This window comes from Fringilla coelebs (assembly GCF_963513975.1).
Source record: "Fringilla coelebs genome assembly, chromosome: 2".
Lineage (NCBI taxonomy): Eukaryota > Metazoa > Chordata > Aves > Passeriformes > Fringillidae > Fringilla > Fringilla coelebs.
In genome coordinates, this window is record NC_140029.1 from 34,805,215 (window position 1) to 34,825,683 (window position 20,469).

The window sequence follows — 20,469 nt, forward strand, 5'->3', positions numbered from 1 at the left end:
GACTCCATAAACAAAACTTGTTTATGGAGTCTTGTTAAACAAAACTTGTTTATGGAGCTTTAATTCTGGAAAAAATACTAAATATTAAAATAAAATAAATTACTAAAATAAAATCTAGGACTAGGAACTAACAATATCTGTATCTAAAAACTTCTATTTATTCTGATACAGAAATTGGCTGGATAGAAACTTTCTAGCACAGTTTTGAGTATTAGAAAGCAGGCATTCTTTATTGCAGGATGCTGGTATTGCAGGATATTTCCTCAATCAAATGTGCTGAGCATCAGGTAAAGAGAGATTGTACCATGCACACTGATTCCATATTCATTAGATATCCCCACCTCCTTGGTTTTATTTTATGTAATCACACCTCTTACGTTGTTCTTTGGGCTCTGTCTTCAATGCCTGGTGTCCTTTTAGGTGGCTGCTCTTCATTCCCCCCATTTGAGTAAGCAAAATATCATTGCTTTGCATAACTTCTGCTTTGTCAGCCTTGCAAAGCTGAGCTAGCGTGCTGCTTGCATTTTGCATGATTTCTGTCTGCCTAAGTCATACCCTTTATTTCTTACAGGCTGTTTTTTTCTGTTCTACTGTCCTTGATAAGAGTAAGATGTTATTCTGTTTTACCTTATCAAGTGAGGAAAATGCTGTTCTTCCCCACTGTCCTTATCAAAACTATTTCCAATTTTCCACTTTTTAAACAATTTGTTGTACATCAAGAAAAAGCCTAAGGTGAAATGTTAACACCACAATGAACATCAGCTTTGGCCGGAGACTGGATTTGGGTTTCAAATTGTGGTAGACTCCAACTCCAATGTGGATTATTGCCTGATAAAGTGCTCTGACAAATAAATCAGTTTGGTTCTGCAATGAATATATCAACCATGTAGTTTCTTTTAAATTAATACTTCTATCATTGCATAAATAAAGATGAGTCTACTATAAGTACCTTTACTTGGTGCAAAGTTTTCCTTCACAGTGTAGCCTTGTGTGACCTGGACATCTCTGTTCCTACCCTGACAGCTGCAAATATATAGAAACAGATGTTTCTATATCTGAGTCACAGTCTGAAATACTAGCTCAGATGCATGAGCTTTGGAGAGTGTTTACTGCAATCATGTTTTATAAAATTCCAAAATCTAAGAATGGTTTGGATTAGAAGAGATATGCAAACACTGTCTAGTCCAGCCTTGCGCCCAACCTGATCTTGAACACTTCTGATGAAGGAGCATCCACAGCTTCTCTGAGATTGGCAATTGCCCCACCCCAGGAGCAGGACCTTGTTAATTCCATGAAGTTTACATGAGCCCACTCCTCAAGGCTGTCAGGCCTCAAGCCTCCCTCTGGATGACATCCCTTCCCTCTAATGCAACAACTGCACCACTCAGCCTGGTGCCACCCACAAACTCACTGAGGGTGTCCTTGATCCCCCTGGCTGCGGCACTGCTGAAGAGGTAAAACAGTGCTCAACCAAGCATGGACCTTTGTGGGACACCACTTGTTACTGATTTCCACCTGGGCATTGAGGCACTGACTCTAAGTCTTTGGATGAGCCCATCCAGCCATCTGTCAAACTGATGTCTCTCCAGCCTAGAGGCTAGGCTGTTGAGGGGGACCATATCAGCAGACTTACAGAAGGGATTTACATGGGGATGATCTGAAACTGAGTTTGAAATGTGTAGGTAGAAATGTGTTTTAGAGTTTAATGCATGGAGTGACCCAAGGCTGCTACTTATAGAAAAATTTTCCTTCCGAAATTAGGGTGTGTTTTTTCAGTATTTGCAGGGGGAGAAGAATAAAAGAAGAATAAAACAGACACAAACCAAAGAACAGAATGCCTAAATAAGGGCATAATTTTCCTTCTTGAGTGCCATCAAGAAGGAAAATTATGCCCTCAGAAATCTCCAAGTGGTCTTCATCTTGTGTGCAGACAGTGCCTTGCTGCTTTCCAGGCTGAGTGAATAATCAGCCTTTGTTTCTGTTACTTGGGAAGATTCTCAAAGTGGCCACATGATGGTAGCCTAGGATCAGGTACAAGTATGCTAAATCAAGAAAGTAAAGGAAATAAGGAGGAAAACTAATACTTGTAAACTAAAACAAATATCTGGATGCATCATCACAGTGAGGACCTGAGCTTTAATTCAGCTTTCAGGTATTGTTATATCCGAAACAGAACTGCCAAGTGTACCTACTGGATAGCCCTGTACTGAGATGTGCTGTGTTGGGAGCTCTTTGGTCCTCTTATAGACAAATTCATATCTAGCAAGCTTCTGCTTACACTTTCTTTCCTGTTTCTAGATACCTCACATAAAAGGTGACTGGTTTAAAATATATTAAACCAGAGCAAAGAAATCAGAAATGAAGCAAAGATTCTATTTTGATTATTGACCTCTTCATTACTATAACTGCAATGCTCACTCCTGGCTTTAGCTATGAAGAAGACTAAATGCAAATTGTGGAATTCTTATGTTTTAAATTAAAGGCTGCAAAGCTATTAATATAAAAGTTGTACACTTATTCTGGTTTTAAAGAGAATACAGACTGACCCAAAAAATCTGTGGTAAAATGTGCTGGTCTTGAAAAGGATGCCTTTACACTACTCTGGCATGCAACTCCCCTCCCTTTCATTGAGCAAATCAAATCAAATCAAGTCAAATTAAATCAAATCAAATCAAATCAATCATCCTTCAGACTGCATAGCAGCTAAGGAGAACTTCAACATCAGGTTGCCTGGCTTGGTGAAGTCATCCATGTCTAAGTCAAACTATGAAACTCTAATTGACAAGACTGGGATGCCTATGCAGTAGCCCAAATTCTCTGCGGAGGTGATCTTGGGTATAATCATTAAGTCTTACATTTCATACAATTAATTAAATTGCCTACACAGAAACTGATAGAATGTTGTTTACTCTGTATAAATATTGAAGATTCCAACTTTTCCAATCTGTATGAAAAAATTTATTAAGAAAAATTACTTGAAAATTAATTAAGACTTTTATTCCAGCTCAGCTTCCAGTAACCTAATTCACTGTACCAGTTACACCATCACCCAACTTCTCTAGTTCTGGGACTCAGAGTTCCAAGAATAATTCTGTTCTGAGAACAGAACAGGGTCCAGTTTCAAGAATTACAGAAACTGAGTAGTTACAAAAGTCTCGGCATTATCACAGTCCTCCAGCAGACCTCTTTCAATTCCTCTACAGAGCAGCAATCAGAAGTCCTTACTTCTGCAGGTCCTGAAATGAAATGTCATAGCAGGGTACATGATAGTGTCTGGCTGTTTACTCTGCAAATAAAATTGAGGAATTGAGACCTAAAGAAGAGGAAATATCTCAAGAACCATCCTTTACCTATTCCTTCTCTGCCCACAAGAACAACGACTGATGGGAATGAAGATGCACAACACACAGACAAACAGAGGACAGATTTTATATGATTTACCACTCTTTCAGTGAGATATAACACTGAAGAACAGTACACTCAGTGAATATTATAAATAATGAGATTTAAATGTTGTTGTCTGCTTTAATGACTTCATTTTTCTGTTAAAAATATTTAAAGGTGAAGACAGGGGGCTCTGTTCTCAGACTGTACTATGGGGTACATGAAAAGCCAGGTCCTATGCTTCTCAGTTCCAGGACACCAGCACAGACAAGTGACATAATGTGGCTTTAGTACACTCAGGACATTTCACACACACAGGAAACTTTTCCTGATCTGTGCACTGAATTTACCCAACCCAGAAAAATGTGGACACAAAGCAGGAAGGCTGTCTAGGCCGGTGACATGGTTTGTTACCCACCTAGAGGGAATGAAACTGGCTAGTGCAAAGCTGGGAGCAGCTCTTCTGCAGGCCAGAGCAGTGGGCTGATGCTCCTGCACCAGGCAGCATCCCCAGGCAATAAGCAGAAAACAGTGGCATGGCTTGGAACATTGATAGCTGACCTAAACCCGAGCCAGGAGGAAGACCCATGTTCATTTATCTTTCAGGTGGTGCCCTGTACAAACATTTATATGAAAAATGTGTGACAGAAATGACTGAAAATTATGTGAATCAAGTAATGAAGAGGGCGTCCCTCTATTCTGACCTTTGTCCCAAGGCCACGAGGGACCCTGCTGCTCCCCACGGGTTAACGGAAGTGAGGATAAGGGAAATGAGGCAATGAAATCACATTGTCAAAACATGCAAAAATACACCAAGGCAAAGTCATAGTTTCTATCCTTCTTGTTCTCTATTGCTGTAAGCACCACCGGGAAACAGGTTTTCAAGGACAAGGTAGGTTGAATATTGTCTGGTTTTCTTTTCTCTTTTCTTTTCTGTTTCTCTTTTATTTTACTCCAAATAATCTAAGCAAAGAAATTCTGGGTTTTGTAATTTCTGCTAGTTTTAATGCAAAAATAACTGTGAGGGTTGGATAGACCCTACCTGATAGCAAATGCCTGCTTTCATCTGATGAATGTCTTAGCCAATATTTTGACGGCATATTTTTCCTACAATCTGAAAATAATTGTATAATTACATTTTAAAACTTGCAGTTTCCAGTGTCACTGGTCTCATCCACATAGCAATATTTTGTTTGTTAAATTAAACCTGAATTACAGAATTGGAGAGCCTATGTTACTGTCTCTTGATAACACAGTCAAATTGGAAATGTTTGGATTTTAGGTCTTTGCATCCATAGAGTAAAACCACTAAATGGAGTGAACTCTTTTAGAAGTACTGCATTTAGGCACCAGTAGAATGGAAGTATGTCAGTGTCTTTTCTCTTTCATGATTTGAATACTTTAGAAGATTTCATATACACAATTCCTTGAAAATTCTGCAGGAACTCAGGCATGATTTTACCCTCATAGCACATCCAACATGGAAGCAGTAATTCCTTTTCATATTTTCCAACTGACAATAACATCAAAATCTTTCAGGAACAAAGCTGGGAAATGAATCTCAGAGGTCTAGTTTAATGTACTATACTCAACACAGACTTTCCCTTAACAAAAAATAGTCATATTAAAAACAAAGTATAAGTTTTGCATTTTTTTTCTTAAATAACAAATTTTCCTTTTCATTTGCTATAAAAATCATAGTGGGATCAAAATACGATAAAATATATGGCTTTGTGTTACTCATAATCAGCAGATTACTGGCCAGTTTTTATTCTCATCTAATCACCTCTCCAATCAACCTAGATGAGATTAGACACTGCAGCAGCATTTCACCTTTTGAATTCTGACATGACTATCCCCTGTGGAAGGGTGTTAGGGTTCAGGCTTCTCTGAGAAAGATTGTCCTGTAGCACAGAGTCCAGCAGTACCCAATTTTCTCAGAAACGTTATAAACTACAGTACAGAAAGGAAACAACTTCACATAGAAATACTTTGATTTCCCTAAAGATTTTCATCAATAATCTGCACAGGACCTATTTGAGATGTGGAAGGAAGTTTGAAACATCTCTGGGGAAAATAGTACTGCTCTACTGCAACTGTTTTTCTAAAGACAAGCGGCTCTGATACTTGCACAGATATAAGAATGAGGAGAAAAAGACATTTTAACAATAAAGTTTCAGTTGAGAAAATAATAGTGGCAGTATTTTTGTTTAGTAATTACATGTGAATTCCAGATGATGTAAGAAAGGAAAGGAATGAATCCTCTTGGATTTAGCTGACAGAGGTGGATAGCTCAGAATTAGAGAGATTCCTCTGGGCTGTATTTTTGGTGCATTGCAAAAAATAAATATGGTGAAGCCTTCATTCATCTTGTCCCAGACTAGATTGAATAAACTGGTCTAAAGTAGCTGTTTGTTTTTTTTTTTCCTAGGCAGTGTTAAGGCAGTATAGAATTACTGGTGCCCCTGTGAGCATCTATACAGATTTTAGGTAGAAAAACTCCCCTCACGCCTAACAGCATCTTCAGAGTTAGATTGAAAGGGTAAAGTAATTAAATTACTTTTTTTAAAAAATTAATATTTTTCATTTCCAATACCAAGTTTTTTATTTAACATCTTTTATAAAATATCTGGTCAATTATGTCTAAGATTCAACAGTTTATGCATTTTTTAATTGAAGAATGACTGAATAAAAGTAAAAATTCTCTTGGGCTCAAGACCCAAAGGTGAGATCCTGTCCTTCCCTGCTAGTAATGTTGGTAACCACAAACGGTTGCAGGGCCAAATTTTCTTCTCTCTGATATTTTCCTGAAGCTAAGGTGCCTACATTGTTTCTGATGTCTGCCCAAGAGATGGGGATAATCTAAGTTGACAAAATAGACATAAACAAACAAATAAATAAAAACACTCTAGGTACCTGAAACAGTGGTGATTGTGCGTTTGCATGCAATCATAATTGTCACATCTCAGTTAAGTATCTTACCTCTTTCATGAAAAGAATGTCAAACATTTTAAATGCATCTAAAGATAGCAAAATATGTGACAGTGAGTTGTGTCTGCAACGAAGGATGCTTCAGAGGATATTAACATGTTTGCATATGTATTTTTCTATCATCATCAGATAATACAGGATGCAGTTCAGAAGGATGAGTACAATATAGAGAAAATAAAATGGTTTTTGCATCACAGCTCACAGAAAAGACTAATAAGAATATGGTCATACCATTTTTTAATTAAATAAATATATGCAAATGTCAAATATGGGGCATTTCAAACAGGAGTGGTTAAGCAAAAAGGCACTAGAAAAATTTGGCTAGTCCTCACTATAAATTGGAGGCAAAAAAATATCAATGTCTCTTTGAAATAACGTGGGCTAAAAGTCTTATCAAGACTTAGCTCTATTCCAGGTGTTGCTAAAAACGAAAAGGTATTGCTGACAGTGTTGGATGAGTAGAGTAGGCTCAAAAATAAACCTTACAGAAAGGGTAGTGGTGTTTATATACTTTGCTAGATTCTCTTTGGCATAACCACAGAAATATGAATAAATAAAAAATGGAAAAACAAATTCCCCAAAACCTTGGAAAGGTCCAGTCAGCAAAGTGTATAGAGAGACTCATATGTATTCCCAGCATATGCCTGAATATTTCCTTTGCCATTGAGCACTCAACTGCTTGTTGGGCCTCACAAGAACCAGGTTGTGAACTGATTTAAAATCAGAATAACCCTTTTTTCTTTAGAATTACAGCATTGCTAAAGGCTTGAGGAAGCCATCTCTCTAAGAGCCTTGCCCAGCACCTGTGATCATACTTCAGACTGCTGCATTTACCCAGCAATTTCTTCATGGGAGACAATTTCTCTATTTGTTTTTTCAAATGAGGGAGTGAAGTGGTTGGCCCAGGGTCATAAAGTGAATTTGTAGCAGAGAACTGATCCAAGCTCTCCATCACCTCATCAAGCACAGTAGTGACTGAACTCTCAAAAGAAGTTTGTTAAATATATATAAACTTACACATAAATTCGATGTAACAACTCCCTGCTGAGAGCTTTGATACCTCTAGTGACTAAGTATTGGTCAGTTTTTATTACAGCTATGGAAATAGCTTAGACAGCTCTTCTCTTCGTTGCTAGCCCACACTGTCACCTCAGATGAGCTTGTTCCACTATTTCTGATGGAGGATAAAAAAGACCAACCAAAAAGAAAAAAACTGCTGAGAGGAGCATTAGTTGTAACGATGATCACGTGTTCAAAACCACTCACTACAGGGCCCCACAAGAAGTGGCATTAGCACAGCCAGGGGGGCAGGATGGAATCAGGGAGGAGGATCAATGAAGGATGGGAAAGGACAGGGCATGCTTAGCCCAACACTGCCATGGAAAGAAATGCTGCTGGACCCAGATCTTGAAAAGTTTTAAGCTTTCTTTTGGAAGAGAGAAAGAATTCCAGAAATCCAGTAGTACTTTGACAACTTTTTCATATCTTTAAAAATGTCTCTTTATTTCCAAAGATGTAAGAATCAGATGCGGAGTTTTTGGGCTAACTAGAGAGGTAAATGCAAATGTTGTGTGTGTGGTGCTTAAACTCAATTAACAGTGGTTGGGTTAGTCTTGGAAAGCTGTGGCCCAGTCCTTCAATTCACAATGACAGCTGCTGAGGTACTGGGTGTTCATCATTTCCTGTTGGAGATCTCAGCTTTTGGTAGAGGAGAAACACACAAGGAATTAATCCAGATTGTGAGTTAATTTATGCAAGATGTAAACTTCTGCTTCAGATTTGTCTTGATTTTACACTAACTATACAGATATTCAGGCCTGTTTCTATCACATTCAGTGCTAATAAGATTCTCCCTATCCTTGAATCCAAGGTACTGGGAAGAGATTAACAGCCAGTTTCAATTCCTAATTGAAAAATGCATCATTCTCTCTTCAAAATTGGAACACTTCTGCAGGGATTAGCTTCAGGAAACAGTGTCAGGGTTAGAGTGTAACCAACCAGATGTCACACAGAAGTGGTGGATATCTTATTTAAATTATTAGTGCTTTGTAACCAAGGGTCAGAGCCCTTAATACAAGCACAGCAGAGAGAATTTTGCCAGCCAGCTCATGGCTGTAGAATTTGCATTCCATTGTAGACTGGGCCCCAGCTAAACGGGGGTTCTAAACAAAGGACACCATGGTGATTGTCTCTGTTATTAACTTCCACTAAATCTCTATACTTGAGTTGATTAAAGACTCAATTAAATCCCAGTCACATCTATGGCTTCTGGAACCATGACAGATAATCCTCATGGCTCAATAGAAATAGCAGCATTGACATCTTCAAGTAAGGAAAAAACTACAAGACCAAAACTATGTACAGTTGGATTTGCCAGCCAGGTAGCTAAAAAATTGGCAAACGAGCTTGCAAAGATCTGTCTGTGTGATTTGAGGAGTTATTCAGTCTTTCTGCAGAGTGGACATGGGGTATGCTTTCTGTGTTTGCAGGCATGAATGGGACAGCCATTTCAGATTTTGCCTGTGTCATTTTTAATGTTTCCTTCATGAACTGCACCTGGCATGTGGGCAGGACTGCTACAGAAGACACCCAATATTTCCTGTACTGGAGGCCCTTGAAGTAAGTAGGTCTGCTCGAATACTGGGAATTTTGATTTGTGGTTGGACATGTGACATTGTCAATGTTTTATTGTATCAATATTTCATGTAAAAGGAATGAAGATGTCACAGAATGCCAAAATTACATCAAAGATACCTGTGGAAGGAACATAGGATGTCGATTTCAAAACGTGACAATAGAAAATAACAATGCTTATTTCCTGGTAAATGGGTCCAGAAATGGACAGAGCATTCAGCCATATGAGAAGAGGATAATGCTATACAAAATTGGTAAGCATTTTTTGTTCATTTAATTTCCAGTTATATGTTAAAAGAATGAAGAATTCATCCCTGGGAAAAAGCATACATTTAAAAAATATTTCTCCCCATAATAGCTTTGGGTTTTTTTTTTACTTTTTCTCAGCCCTAAAGTATAAGAATGGACAGAAACTAATGAATACAGAAACAATCTGGAATCATAGGTCAGAAAATTTTGAACATTTCCATCAAATATTTATTCTCTGAGAGAAAGGTGTCATCTTTTGGAATTAATTAGCTAAGGATTCCTGAAGGGGTCTATCTAGATGTTGGTCTTATTATCTTGTAATGCTGTTCATCCACATAATGAAAAGAACCAGTTACCTTAATGCTGTGAACAAAACTACCTTTTTTTTTAATGGAAAAATGTTAATAAAATAATTCTGTTTTATCTGAATACAGAATTTAAAAAAAAACCGTAAACCCAAGAAATAAAACTAAACCTGAAGAAATCATATGCTGAACTCAGTAAAATGTAGTAAATGGCTTGTGTTTTTAGGTTTTTAGTTTTCCTTACTGTTGCAGCTGGTGCTCCAGGCTCCTCAACTGAAATGTTAAATGAGGGGGTCCTGCTTCAGAATATGGGGACAATATAGAAATTCTGCTAAAGATGCATCTTTTTAGATCAGTTGCTTGAACATCTACCTATATTTTTTAAACGGCAGAGTGAAGAGAGCTATTATTATTTAATAATATTTCTGGTCATATCATTGTAGAAAAGCTCACCCCTCCATTAAATGTCACAGTGAACTGTTCAGAAGCTTCTCACAGCTGTAGTATTTGGTGGCAACCACCTCGCACAAGTCATGTGAATATAAGGAGTTGTTTCAAATATGAAATTGTCATAGAAAACAAGGTAAGAAGAATTATGACATTTAACAGCATTTTGTTTGTCTCTATTTCCACACATACAACCCTGTTCTCATCCCCTCCTTTTGAAAGCTTGAATGAATATGGAAAGTAATATTGCATCCTTCAAAAATAAAGTTCAAAATATTTGTGAGCTTATTGTGTTCCAACAGTGAAAAATTAAAAAAAAAAAAGAAAGGAGACATAACTTAGCTAAATTAAATGTTTAAGAATGTAAAAGGCAAAAAAAAAAAAAAAAACAGAGGAAAAAACATAGTCTAAGTTGATTTGTAAATTCTAAATACTATGTTTAAACAATCAAAATGTAAACATTTTGTCAACATGACCCTTTTTTGTTTGTTTGTTTAGTGCTTTGATACTCAATTCTGCAATCAAATTTAAATGGTACAATATTTCAGAGCATCACTGGAGACGAAAAACCACTTAGTGGAAGAACAGCCTAAATTTCACAGTTTAAATGCCTTCTTTAAAAGAAGGTATTTAAAATATTGCACACTTTTTCTTTCTGAAAATCAAACATTCATGAGAGAAGACACTTTATTGTAGAGTAACAAAAGAATAATCCTAAGAATTGAACTTTTCTCTTGTTGTTAGGCTGATGCTGAGGAAAACACCAAAACTGCATCTAAAACAGTAAGTCTGTATTCATCTAACATTTATGCTATATTGAAATTTCTTTTGTGTCAGAGTGTGCTCCAACCAAATTGGTTTGGTTTCACACTACCTGTTTCAATGTTCTTCACATGCTCATTATTCAAAACTTTTCTAACTGTGACGTTTTAAACTGTTTTTTATAAAACTTGATACAAAAACCCCTGCACATGTGGAGTTTGATATTACTTCACAAAATCTTCCATTTTACATTATTTTTTACTTCCTAACAGATTCATGTATATGTAAAAATATGGATCGTGATTCTGTGTAACACAAAAAATGTGGGGAACGTTTTATTTTTTAATACTCTCTGGAAAGGATTGAGATGTAAGAGGCCAGAAAATATTACCTCAAAGATTAGGCCAATGTAAAGATGGCAGGAAAAAAAAATCTGTCTATCGAACTCCACTTCGATTTTGAAAATATCCACTGTAAAAAAGTCCCAGATCTTTAAAGATTTTTTGCCTTTAAGTCCCATTGTTAGCAGTGTCTAAGGAGCCAGGGAAACATACAGCAAATTTCATCTTCATTTTACCCAACGATAAAAATGTTTAAATAAGAGGAACTAAGATAAACAATCTAACTTACTAAGGGATATTTTTCTAATTATTTCACTCTAACCTGCTCACAGAAAGATTATATAAATGCAAAATATAAAATTTTATCATAATTATATAAAAATAATGCAAAAATTCTAATTCTGCTTATTTTGCATTTAGTCAGCAATCATTGAAAATAACTCCTACCTATATGAAAGCTTCAGCTCAGAAAAAAGGTACAGCGTCAAAATCAGAGCAACAGATGCAGACTTTTGTTTAGTAAGCCCAAACTGGGGAGAGTGGAGTACACCTGTGGAGTTTGGTAAGAATAAAAATCCCTTCCTTGACCTTGTTCAGTTGTTACCTGTCTGCTTTATTTTTACTTCATGCTTACAGATGGAAACACACTGATAATTGCAGATAAACTTGCTAGGACAGAGGGAATCGAAGAATTGTCATGTCTCTTACTGTCAGGGGGTTCCCCGATCATTCTTGGGAGACAGTGCTTCCTGCACAGGGGTAGTGAATGAAGCAGGCCTTTTTGAAGTCTGTTGCCAGCTGTTTTACTTCTTCCATCTCTGCTCCTGACTTTATAATCTCCTTTTTCTTGCTGTTGCTCTCTGCCACCTTGGATATATAATACTCTGTAGGACTCAGTTCCCCAGGTTTCCAGTTCCTGTGGACAGCCCACACACTGTTCAGCCACTCTGTTCCTTTGCATGCTACAGGGCAGTGAGGTGCTGAGCTGGAGTCATCCCTTCATACAGTGCTTGACACCCTGATGCAAAGCAGATTGCACACAGCTGTGCAATTATTCATGTCCTGTGATGCTAACCAGCTCTTTGATGATTGTTTGATTTTCAGGAGCACAACAACTTACGTCTACTTCATCACATATGCTGTTTCTGATACCAAGCCTGGCAGCAGGACTCACAATTCTCCTTTGCATGGCAGTGTAAGTCTTATTTCTTGTGCAAATTTTTTTATTCTATAGTCAAAATAACACTTCTTCCTCCAACAGAAAATTTCTGCCTTCTTTTTAAAGGAGACAAGGGAGGGAGAAAATCATCACTGAGCTATACTAGGAATCATCCGCTGGATGTTCCTCAAGTATTCTCTCTACTTCTGATTCACAACTTTCTTATCCACTTGATTAACAGAACACAATGCTGCTACAATGCTTTCCAATACTGGGCCAAGGCCTTATATCCATACCTCTTTCCTACCATCAGAATCTGCAATGTAGAGGGGTGGTACATGAAATTTTTTTCCATGTTTTGACAACATTTCCTTTTCACATACTTAAAAAAAACACTTTCCTATGAGGCTTAGGAAGTCAGAAAATAAACTACTGTCATCCAAATTCTGAACAAAAAAATTCTAATATTGTATTCAGCCTATGTAACTTTTAGCTACTTTTGAATTAGAAGAATACTATCTATGTCTTAGAGAAATTATTATATTTATTATATAGTATGTGTTCATGTGTTTGAAAACTAAGTCTTTTCTTCACCAAATCTTTTTTGTCACTGTAGAAGGGCTTATTTCAAAAAAACATCTGCTAAAGTACCACAGCCAAGAGACCCATTCCTCGAGCCCTCTCCAATGGACTTCCAGGTATGCTTTTTCCATTTGCCTGAAATTTAAAAATTTAGTGTCAAGGGTATGACCTAACTGTCAGAAAGATGCACACAAGCAAGAATCACTTTTCTTTCTTTTTCTTGTTCTTGGGATATGGACAGAGAAAGCCCACATGCAAATAACTTGTCTGTTTTACCTTTTCCATTATGAAATAATTGTCATCTCTCTACCTGGAGCATTGGGGAAAATGCAGTTTCACCCTGCTGTCCCTCAAAGCCATATGCTATCACTAAAATAGAGCTGAGCATAAGTTTCTCAGCACAATAATAACACAGAAGCAGGCAGGGAGAGAAGGGACAAAGGAATCTCCAGTAGTTTTGCCACGTTAGTATTTGGCAATGATGCTAAAGGAGGTAAAAGTTTCTGGGGTAGGGTGAGCGAGAAAGTAGAGCAGAATGTTGAGAGGTGCTAACTCATGTGGAACGCTGGAATGACTCGTGAGAAGGAACAAACAGACAGACACTGCAGGAACTGCCCTTCTAGAGGGCATGTTGCAGTTTGCTGCAATTTGCAAAGTCTTTGGGTTGGCTGCAGGCACGTCTGGAGGACAAAATTTGCCTGCAGAGATACTCTGAATTACTGGTGAGCCTTTATAAATACTTCTATTTTCTCTTCCTTCATCATGTTAACTTTTTTGTGTTTTAGAAGATGATTTTTACAGCTTTTTCCTTGAAAAGGCTTTGCTCCTCTTTGGGAGCTATATGGAGGGATCATCTAGACATGTGTACCTTGGTCTTCCAATTGACAGAGTCCTGCTACAGGCTTTATACAATAAATAACAAATTCTAATGACAGGAGATTGATAAATCATGACCTTGTGACTAATCTCATGCATGAAAAACTAACAAAATGTTATATTCTTCCTTTAAAAGACAGAATATATTAACCTAATAAAAAAACAAGGAACTGAAGAAATAACAAATATCGAAGAAGTGATGGAATGCAAGTGAAATGAGCAACTTGATTTTTCCAAGCATATAGACCTTACTGGCAAGAATTAAGAGGATTTTCATATTCTCTCACTCCTGGAAGCAGGGAGAAGAGCATCGGCCATAAAGACAACTCCCCAAGATCTTATTTCTAAAAGCCTCCTTGTATTTGGTTACATTTTCTATGAACAGTAAAGTTTGGACTATTTCTGGTTTTTATTATGATGAATACTGCAGTATTTCAGAAAAAAAAAAATCAGTATTGCTTTGGAAGCTATTTTACTGTTTTTCAACAACATGCAAAAAAATAAATAAGAACAACTAAATTTAAGGGGTCTATTCAGGATCTCCATTGGTTCAGTGTCTCAAAAAAGGTAGAGCTGTGCTGAGATTGTGATCAGGAATGGAATGCTCACTGTATGAAGCCAAGATCAAACCTCTTAAGAAAGATTACTTGCTCATACAAAGGGAGTACTATTAAAGAGCTCCGGATGCAATCTTCCCATAAGTCTATTTGTTGCCTCCCCTTTTTCATCCCTTCTTATCTGTGTTAGAGGAAAAAATTATTATATGATTGCTAACAGGTAAGAGATGTACCTGTGTGGATGTATTGAGTAGAAAATGTTGGAAATTGAGCATTTGAACTCTCCAGAAGAAGCCTGTCACTTGCTAATTGCGGTACAGGCAAGTTGTCTGTTTTTATAACAGAAGCATAACAGCCTCAATCCTCCAACTAATAAGGAGATATGAGAGAAAACCCTCAATTTGGGTGCTAATCACGTATTTTGACCTTCCATTTGCATGAAATTGAATATGAGTCAGTCCTGCCCTGGCAGCCAGGAGGGCCAACCGTGTCCTGGGCTACATCAGACATGGCATCTCCAGCCGGGCAAGGGAGGGGATTGTCCTGCTCTGCTCTCCTCTGCACTGGGGGGGCCTCACCTCCAGTGCTGGGGACAGTTTGGGGTGCCACAATATAATAAAGATACAAAGCCATTGGAGAGGGTCCAAAGAAGGGCTGCAAAGATGGTGAAGGACCTTCAGGAGAAGCTGAGGCCATTTGGTCTGCTCAGCCTGAAGGAGACTGTGGGGAAACCTCATTGTAGTTATAACCTCCTTGTGAGGGAAAGCAGAAGGGCAGGCACTGATCTCTTCTCTCTGGTGACCAGTAACAGGACCCAGGGAATGGCCTGAAGCTGTTTCAGGAGAGGCCTTTGTTGGCTATCAGGAAAATGTTCCTCACCCTGAGGGTGTTTGGGCACTGGGACAGGCTCCCCAGGGAAGTGGTCACAGCACCAGCCTGACAGAGCTCAAGAAGCATTTGGACAACACTCTCAGGCACATGGTGTGACTCTTGGGGCTGTCCTGAGCAGGGCCAAGAGTTGAACTCAATTACTTATGTGGGTCATTTCCAACTCAGGGTATTCTATAATTCCATCACGTCTCAAGATGGTTAAAGTCATCTCTAGTAGCTGAAATCCTATCATGGAAAATAAAGTCCTCTCAGTGATAAAATTCCACTAGACCGAATGAAATACTGTCAAGAGACCATCTTTGGAACTAAATTTTTCTATAGTTCTGTGTTTCTAAATGAGCTTTCAATAAAAATTTATTTTTAATGTCTTTTTAAAACAGAACCAGAAAAGGATCCTTCTACTTAAGTTATAACGCCAAAAGATAAAAGCACCTGCATTCAATGGGAAAACTAAAGCCAACACTCTCTGTAATCTAAGGACAATTAAACAGATACACTCTACAGGATCCTCTCCATCTTTCTTCAAACAGAGTTGATCATGGCCATTGGTGCACCCCTTACATCCCTACTGCTTTCATTGTGAAAGCTGCTGAGACAGAAAAGTCATTAAGAAAGTTGTTCACTACCAGCACACAAATAAGAAAGTCATAAACCATATCCATGAAACAGTGGAGGTGGTAGTAGGTGTGGGACTAAGGTATTGCTTTCCCATCCCTGGGCAAAGACCCCAAAATCAGTGGGAAAGGATGGTGAGGCTTTAGAATCTTTTAACTATGTGCCTTGGATGCTCAAATAGGAAGAAGTCCTTTATTCTGGTCTCCTATGGCTATTCCTCTGTTCTGTGCTAAAAACTAGAAAGTTCTTGATGCAAGGAAAAAATTAATGGTCTTGTCCATTGTGTATTTTTGTGACATATGCGAAAGCTGCAACACGCCAGTGCAGCAAAACACCAGACAGCTCATGTGAACACTCCTGGTTTTGTTGGAGCAATAAATTATTCTTCAAGTTTTTCTGAGCTTTAAGAAATGTTTGGTTTGATACTGTTTCTGCGATGACTTCACTTCCTGTAGAGCCAAAAGTCTGTAAACAGTCCTAGTGTCTCTGCCCGCGTTTTTCTTCTCTCCTTTATTCCTTTTTCTCTTTCTCTTTTTCTCATTTTGCTTCCAGCTCCTGGGTGGCATCAAGGCCACTCAAGTTGTCTGGTCTCTGAAAGATGACAGACTTTGGTAGCACCCTTAGTAGCACCCTCTTTGCTTGGGAATTTTTGAAATGTGTTTAATTTGTTTGCATTTTTGAAAACCTTAGGTAAGGAGTTTGCTTAAATATAGACAAGAAAAGAAATCCCCTGGGTAGAACAGTTCCCTTTTCTGCAAAAACACCACTGTCCTTCTGGGCTGTTTGGATTGTTCTGCTGCAGTAATTCCAGTTTAAAGACAAAGTAGGCAAATCAAAACCTCAAACTCCACTCTTCCTCTCTGTGTTTCAGAGATACACAATCTGAGAGAGCACGCAAAAACACACTGCTTCCCTGCTGCCTTCTCTGCAGGCTCTAGAGATCTTCAGAGTGGGAGCATGGAAAAGCAGGCAAGCAAAAATTCTGACATCCTTAATTTTCCAGAGTCCCATTTACTCTCCATGACACTTCTTGTGGCTCTGATTTTATTACTTGGGTACTTGTCACTCCTCTTCTCACCACCACAAAGTTGAATGCTTTCTTCCAAAGATGAGGACAGAATAAACTGTGGGGTTTTACATTTTTTGTGATCAGAAGTCCTTTCTTCTGTCTTTACAGTACAGTCAGTGTTCAAAAAATACATACATGGTTATGCATGGAATTTATTTAACCTGGAAGTACAGTGAAACTTCTGAAAATGGGTTGCTTTTACATCTGAATAATGATAATGGGCTCAGACCTGATGTCCAAACTTTCATTTGCTTTGTCTGTTGACATCTATAATGTGATCGGAGTAGTCATAGTGATTCTTGCCAAAATGAGCTGCATATTTGACTAAATCTGAGTTTTTTTGGTAGAATATTCATCTATACACACATGCTTGTCATTCTCACCCTTTGTCTCTTAGATATGCTTCAGAAAACTTTGCCACATTTTTATTCTCTACTGACATATGAAGAGAGTGAATGTGTGTGAACTGGGCCTTATAGAGCCAACCTTGCCTTAGATCATACCTCCCAAACCACAAAAGGCCAGGCAAGGCTCTCTTGATTCTCTCATGGTTCTTGATTCTGTGGATGACTGAAGTTCTGGATGCTCAAAGTGAGCTGTTCATCTCCACTGTTTACACCGAGTAATCAACAGATGTGATTAAATGTATGAACACAACCACAGAGTGCCACTTAATACATCAGTTCTTTTATCATGCCTTGCTCTATGTTTTTAGTACTGCATGTGAGCAGAGGTGAGGCAGGTTTTTTGGTTTTGTTTGTTGTTTTGGTTTTTTTTGGTTTGGTGGTTTTTTTTTTTTTTTGGTGGTAGAAAATAATTTTGCATTAAAAAAATTTCCAACATGATGAGTAGACTTGCTTCACTACACCTGTTCACCTGTTCACTTTATACTGCATGAGCTGAGGAGAACAAAGCATGTCAGATATCCTCTTTGTGGTGCTGGCTGGCCTCAGCAACAACTCAGTGTAACTAATATTTACAATCAACCAGAAATAATGAACTCAGAAACTGACTGCCTACTTCTATCTCATCAGTCAACAATCTCACATTCTAGCCAGAATCCAGAAAGAAGAAATACTCATGAGCCTGGGCAGTTCTGGGTCTCTAGAAGGTAAGCTCTCTTTATCTTTAGGGAAGACAGCACTGAGCTACCTTTGCTTCCTCTCTTGGACATAACTATATCCTCCTAGTCATCTGTGAATAGCTGATTCATAAGAACTACTGCTGATATGGTGAAATTATTCCATTTGTCAATAAAGAAGCTGTAGGATTGGAATGACCTCAGCATTTTGATAAAGGCAACTATATCTATATATCTATATATCTATATATCTATATATCTATATATCTATATATCTATATATCATCTATATCTATATCTATATCTATATCTATATCTATATCTATATCTATATCTATATATTCTATAATTATATATAATACATATTATAATATATTTTATATATATATAATAATAAAAAGGCCATATGTAGTAGCCGAGAAACTGAAGTGTTAGAGAAGTCCATGGGCTGTTCTCTTTCATACAAAGTTAAAAAGAGTTAAAAGCTCCAAGCAGAAAGGATCTGTGTGTTTTTAAGAGGAAAATGTTGACATATCTTGATGTTTGAAAGCTGTCATGTATTCTAGTGTTGCTTCAGTTTCAATGTGAAAAAATTAAATTATTTTATATGGATTTTAAATCTCCATATTAAGCAAATTACATTGCCTTCTGTGAAACAAAGCCTTTCACGGTTTAAAGGAGCTTTTGATGTTTTATACTGTTTATAATAACTCTTTTCTTTAGAAAATGCACAGCTGTGACCCCAGAAGGCAATAAATGCCCAAGAGAGGGGTCTGGAGTGGCTGTTTGTGGTTTAATGCTTACTACCTGCAATTTTTTTCTGTTTTAGTGGCAGTTTGTAGTTTGGCTATTTTCACATTTGGAGAAATGAAATGAAGACAAACGCACATCACACTTTCTAGCAGTGATATATCTTATCTGAAGATACCATATCCAAGATTTGAAATCCCCTTTTTCCATCTGCTTAAAGAACATTTGCAGTTTACACTGCCATTTCCCTGGGAAGCCCCACAGACCTGGTTATCCCTGCCCAGTCCCTGGAGCTTCCCCCACCATGCCCAGAGCCCAGGACCCCCCATCAGTCCCCTGCATCCATCAGCCTCCGCCCAGTGGTGCCACAGCAGGGCTGGTCTCCACATTCCCACAGCCCTGCCCTGCCTGGACATGGCCCCTGCCAAGCTGGGCCCATCCCAGTACCCAGGATGTGCCTGGGGTCAGGGTTGGGGCTGCCCTGGGTCCACAGCTGCCCTGATCTGGGCTGGAGGTGGGGTGGGCTGGCCTCACCCTGATGCCCTCCATGGAGAACCCCCATCTTCCATCCCCCAGAGATGGTTTGAATGGAGAGATGCTTTGTACTTCCCAAAATTGTTTAGAGCTAGAGACAAGTACCTGTAAAAGTAAATTTAAGCACTTTCTGGATTCGCAAACACCACCATACTCTGCTGCAACAAAAGGGGAAATTTAGCCAGCTAACTTCTTGTTCACGTTATAAGAAGTCCTGAGTTGGGCAATCACAAAATTTGCTATGAATCAGGGGGGAAGTGATGAACATTTATTTTGCAACACTTCCGATGCTAAGATGGTTCCCCAAAACACAAGCAGCAAGGGAGACAGCCCTATTTATAGTTATACAGCCTTTTAAAATACAGTCTTTCCATCTTCTCTGAACCTGAAGATTATAATAGAAAGATAAACGAGGTAAAGACATTTTCAAATAAAAGGTAGGTCCGTCTTTTTCTTTCCAACTGTTTTGTTTGCTGAGGTATTTACTGAGTCTCTAGGAAGTCCAAGACTGGAGGGGTGTCTGGATGACCGAGACAAAATCTAAAAAGCTGTCAGAGGAATATACGGAACTATGTTAAATGAAGTTTTTTTTCAAATAAAGTACCTGCTGCATGCTAAGAAAGATCCTAGACACAATTTTGATTTTTTACTGGGTTTGATACTGACTTTTTAGAAGTGAGAGACTGTTCCTCAGTCATAGAATCATATTCACAGAATGATTTGGGTTGGAGAGGACCTTGAAGATCGCTTAGTTTCACCCCCTCCAGGGACGTGTTCCAGTACACCTGATTGCTCAATGCCCCAACAAACCCAGCTTCAAATGCTTCCAAGCATGGTGCATCCAAGCTTCTCTGGGCAACCTGTTCCATTGCCTCACTGCCCTCACAGAAAAGGTTTTCTTCCTTGTATCTGATCTACATCCTTGAAAGCACATGAACTGACAGCCTCAGCAAACTTACCACATTCAGCATTGGGTAACTAGAGTTGATGGATAATACTGTGACCTATTTTGATATTTTCTATTTGCAGCTATTTACCCGCTTGCCTGACATCTATTCACCCTTTACTTTGTGTATAGCAGATAGAAAAACAATCTTTAGACCTTAAAATAGCATCCATCCAATGCATGTCCATAGTGTTTATGCAGTTCTCCTGAGATCACCAGCTCTTTTTCCCACACACATTGTTTTTTTGCAGCTATAATCCTATCTTTGGGGGATTTATCCCTAAAAAAATTCTTCA

At 38.3% G+C, this 20,469-nt stretch overlaps 1 protein-coding gene across 1 annotated transcript; it reads left to right on the forward strand.

Moving 5' to 3' along the window:
• The first annotated feature begins 4,246 nt into the window (after window positions 1-4,246).
• On the forward strand, window positions 4,247-14,228 carry LOC311166706 (granulocyte-macrophage colony-stimulating factor receptor subunit alpha-like). Its single transcript, XM_084226821.1, has 9 exons — window positions 4,247-4,276; window positions 8,865-8,994; window positions 9,088-9,263; window positions 10,007-10,146; window positions 10,755-10,793; window positions 11,534-11,675; window positions 12,218-12,308; window positions 12,889-12,970; window positions 13,867-14,228. Exons 2-9 carry the CDS (start codon window positions 8,867-8,869, stop codon window positions 13,942-13,944), a joined length of 876 nt encoding a protein of 291 aa, XP_084082947.1. The 5' UTR covers window positions 4,247-4,276; window positions 8,865-8,866; the 3' UTR covers window positions 13,945-14,228.
• The last annotated feature ends 6,241 nt before the right edge of the window (window positions 14,229-20,469 follow it).

What these genes read in the sequence shown, in the direction of transcription:
- LOC311166706 (XM_084226821.1), top strand. Translation starts at nt 8,867, where the DNA reads ATGAATGGGACAGCCATTTCAGATTTTGCCTGTGTCATTTTTAATGTT. An exon ending in GAGTACACCTGTGGAGTTTG is followed by an intron (nt 11,676 to 12,217) that starts GTAAGAATAAAA and finishes TTTGATTTTCAG; the next exon opens with GAGCACAACAACTTACGTCT. An exon ending in ATTCTCCTTTGCATGGCAGT is followed by an intron (nt 12,309 to 12,888) that starts GTAAGTCTTATT and finishes TTGTCACTGTAG; the next exon opens with AAGGGCTTATTTCAAAAAAA.